The sequence below is a fragment of the Phoenix dactylifera genome, chromosome 6 (assembly GCF_009389715.1).
Source record: "Phoenix dactylifera cultivar Barhee BC4 chromosome 6, palm_55x_up_171113_PBpolish2nd_filt_p, whole genome shotgun sequence".
NCBI classification, from domain to species: domain Eukaryota; kingdom Viridiplantae; phylum Streptophyta; class Magnoliopsida; order Arecales; family Arecaceae; genus Phoenix; species Phoenix dactylifera.
Window position 1 is genome coordinate 12990798 of NC_052397.1, and position 3653 is coordinate 12994450.

The 3653-nt window shown below is 41.3% G+C and overlaps 1 protein-coding gene across 2 annotated transcripts; it reads right to left on the reverse strand.

Moving 5' to 3' along the window:
• Positions 1 to 685: 685 nt before the first annotated feature.
• On the reverse strand, positions 686 to 3000 carry LOC103705298 (cyclin-D5-3). Of its 2 annotated transcripts, none has more exons than XM_008788959.4 (5): positions 2446 to 3000; positions 2259 to 2348; positions 1883 to 2171; positions 1629 to 1762; positions 686 to 1525 (listed from the first exon to the last, which is right to left on the reverse strand). In XM_008788959.4, the coding sequence occupies exons 1-5, from the start codon at positions 2716 to 2718 to the stop codon at positions 1322 to 1324; spliced, it is 990 nt and encodes a 329-aa protein (XP_008787181.1). In that variant the 5' UTR covers positions 2719 to 3000; the 3' UTR covers positions 686 to 1321. The 2 variants fall into 2 exon arrangements, with proteins under 2 accessions (XP_008787181.1, XP_008787180.1); XM_008788958.4 differs by having other exon boundaries at positions 2259 to 2351.
• Between the last annotated feature and the right edge of the window lie 653 nt (positions 3001 to 3653).

The following is a 3653-nucleotide window of genomic DNA, read 5'->3' on the forward strand; positions in this document are numbered from 1 at the left end:
CGTCCTTCGGCTTTTTTCATCACCCATCATCCAGTGCTTTCGTACGATGAAACCTAAGGTAAGGCTGAGATGGTTAAGTATGGTTAAGTTAGGGTTGGCAATCGGGTTGGATCAGATAAAAGATAAGTCAAAAATTTATCAATCTAGACCTAACTTGTTTATTAAACAAATCAAAAATTCAAATCCAGATTCGATCACTTTATTGAATAGATAATCTAATCTGACTTACAGTAAGTTGAATCAAGTTAGATGGGTTAAGCATTGCCACCCTAGGATAGCGGACCAAACCCTAGATGGACTATTTATAAAAAAGATGTAAACTAGTAACCAATAGTAATCAATCATCATATGGATGATATGTTCAATGTTTTGAAGGGTGGTACTAGTGGACTATTTTTTAGCCATGGAGAGAGGCATCTATATCTCGTAATGCTATAAAGTTGAGTCCTTTTTGCATGGCTTTCTTTTTTCAGTAAGGCTTTGTATGTTTTGCTTTCGTTTTTTGTCAGAAACTTTGTATGGCTTTCACCATCGTTCTTTTACTCTTTGTGTGGGAGTTTAAAAAAAAAAGGAGAAATTTGATCTCGATACAGATTATCTTTTGCTGAAACATCATGAGGGATGCCATGAATCATAAAAGAGACAAATACTTCAATCCACATTCCTGAACAGTTACTTGGATACCACAAGCAAAGCTAGGTTCTGATTAATGGCACAACACAAAGCAAAACAATAGAGACAGTACCATCTCATTCCCAAGACACAACCAAATCCAATCACGGTTTCACCCACCTTTTTACAAACTTCCAGCTGGCCAGCATGCATCCCAAGTGCATCTGATCATACCAGCTCTCTCTCATTGTAGACTACAGTTTACAAGACTCTCTCCACTGGCCTCATGGGTCTCACCACATCACACATTAGGGAGAAACAAATACAAAGAAGGAATTCCAATGAATACTGTTTAAGTATTCATAAATGAATAACAAGGGCTATAAACCAAAAGGATTACTTGCAACACTATGAACCAAAAACCACTCCTCTGTAGCCTGTTGGGGTTGATCTCCTCCTAGCTTTTTTTAAACTTCAGTCAGACTTTTTTTTTTTTTTTTCACTTCGAGCAGTTACTTTTGCCTTTCTTTTTCTTGTCTTTCCCTTCTTTTTACACCAACTTGTGTGGGAAAGACGTTCTCAGAACCTCAAAGCCAAACCTTCTTCGAGCTAAGTCAATCATCCAAAACTACAAATCTGCCTTAACTAGAGAATCAAATCATGCCCCATTGACTGTCAAACTAAAAACCAGTGCCTGGGTCTCTGATTTCTACTCTGCATGCGGCGATTCTAACCTTCTCCTCTTGCTGCTTCTCGCTGTGAAAGAGGTGGTGTCATTTGCATCAACAGAGGAGCTGTTGGTGCCCACACAATTGGCTGCCGATAGATCCGAGGAAAATAAATTCCTTGATGGTTTCAGCGCCTCCTTGTGGGACTCCTGAATCATCAGTCTATAGCAGGATAACACATGCTCCTGCAGAGGATAATAATAATGCATTTACTCATCACTTCCTTTTTCTCCTGTCCCCATGGAGACATTAAATCAACATAAATTTCAAGCAAATATCAAAACTTACGGTTTGCAATGATCCACATAGAGAGATTGTTCTCATCTCAAACTCCACCAACTTTTGGGTTAATCTTTCATCAAATGCGGCTAGAACTGCTGCTGCTGCTATGACTGATGGGCGATAATCCACTAAATTTATCACTGTGTCCATTGAAAATAAAAGAGAGACAAGAGAGAGAGTATATTAGTCTTTGACCTATAAACTAAAATAGAACAGAGCAGCCCCCAGAGTTTGAATTTAATAAATCGATGGTGACCAACCTCTGGTGGCTGCAAAAACAAATCCAGTGGCTTTTGCCATGAAATTATTCGATTTTTGTTCTTGTAACTTGGACGCGAAATAACCTAAATATGCAAATGGAGTCGCTGAACTCAACCTCCATTCCAAAGTATTCAAAACAAGAAACTCCATCCTCTGTATCGCATTGCTATTAAAATCATATTCTTCCAATCGGAACTCCGACAACGCCGGCACCTTGCATTCCTCCATCTTCGCCGCCAGGGACAAACAAGCCACCGACAGTAATTGAACTGCCCAAGTCTTCCGCTTCTGATCAATCCACCAAAACCATTCACTAAACAGAACTAAAAGCGCACAAAGCAACACAAAGAATCAGAAACTGAGACAAATCATTACATCATCAATCGTTCGGCGGATAAGAAACCGATCGAGATAAGTCACAGCCATGTAGGCTGTCTTCGAGCAGAAGCCAAAGTAAACCGTAGTCTGCTACAAAGCACAAGACGGCAAGAAACAGATGCTATTAGAAGATAAGAGATTCTGGATGGAAGGGGTGAATAAATTCGAACAGATAGATACCAACTTTAAGAATCCATCGGATGGCATCAGAGCGAGCGCATTTCAGCCAATCTTCACAGGATTCATCATGGGTTCTGCTATGAAAGCAGCCACTTTCTTCGGAGACCAGCATCTCGATGTAGTCATCCTCCTCCGTTTCCGAGAGAATACAGCCGTCATTATAAACCGTTACCACATCGCACCTTGCCTCTTCACCATCATCGCCAAGGAGAAGACTTGTTCCATCCTCCTGGCAGATGAGGTTGGAGAGCGAAACGGAGCAATCGGAGTCCCCCATTAGAGTACTTTGGTGCTGAGTTCTTGGAATCTAAACGGAGAGGTTTAAGTGTGTTCGTTTCGATTCGAGGCAAGGAGAACGCATTCCGCGGTTAACCCCCGTCTAAATCCCCGGGAGACTTAACCGCCGGATCGAGGAAAAACGATGAGGAGGGATCCGGGAGGTTGCTCCCCGCCACCCCAAAATATAGTGAAGGGCTACGGGAGTGGATTCGGGCGTAGCTCTCTCGCTCCAGCGGTTAGAGAGAGAGAGAGAGAGAGAGAGAGAGAGAGAGAAGGGGCTACTTTGGAAGGCCCCAGCTGCTCCTTGGGAGAGATTAGTGTGGGTTTTAAGTGTAATAAGTATGCTTAGGCTCACTGGAATTTCGGATCTTGTTGGGCCATCGCAGCCATCGGATTTGATATGAATGGCTGGTGATGAAATTGAGAAGACCTCGGTACTGTAACTCATGCTTGAACTTCATTGCTTCAACAAGTTTAGAAAAAAAAATGTTCTTAGCTAACCCTAGCTCGAGAATTTAATCTTTTTTTTTTCTTCAGAAGACTCAGATTAGCATGATATTATTATTATTTTTTTTGATGGAAATTAGCATGATACCGTTGTGACGGCGAATTATGCTCGAGCCTAAGAAGTCATATGTTGATCTCCCTTTTGGATATTAGGGATGTGTTCTAGTGCTTTATGCTAATGCATGGACATGAAAACTAAAAATTTTTACAGAAACACCCAATGGCAAAGATGATGCTTTGAGTCCAGATTAACCATCTAACATCACCAAAATCATGCGAAAGAGTGGATGTACACCTCCATGGGGATGTTCTGTAGATGTACAGCACTCGAAAGGCAACAATTGGTTACGATTCATCGAGAGATAACGATCGGGTGTTAATACGTGGTTTCATGCAACATGTTTCTTTTTGGTATCATACTTACAA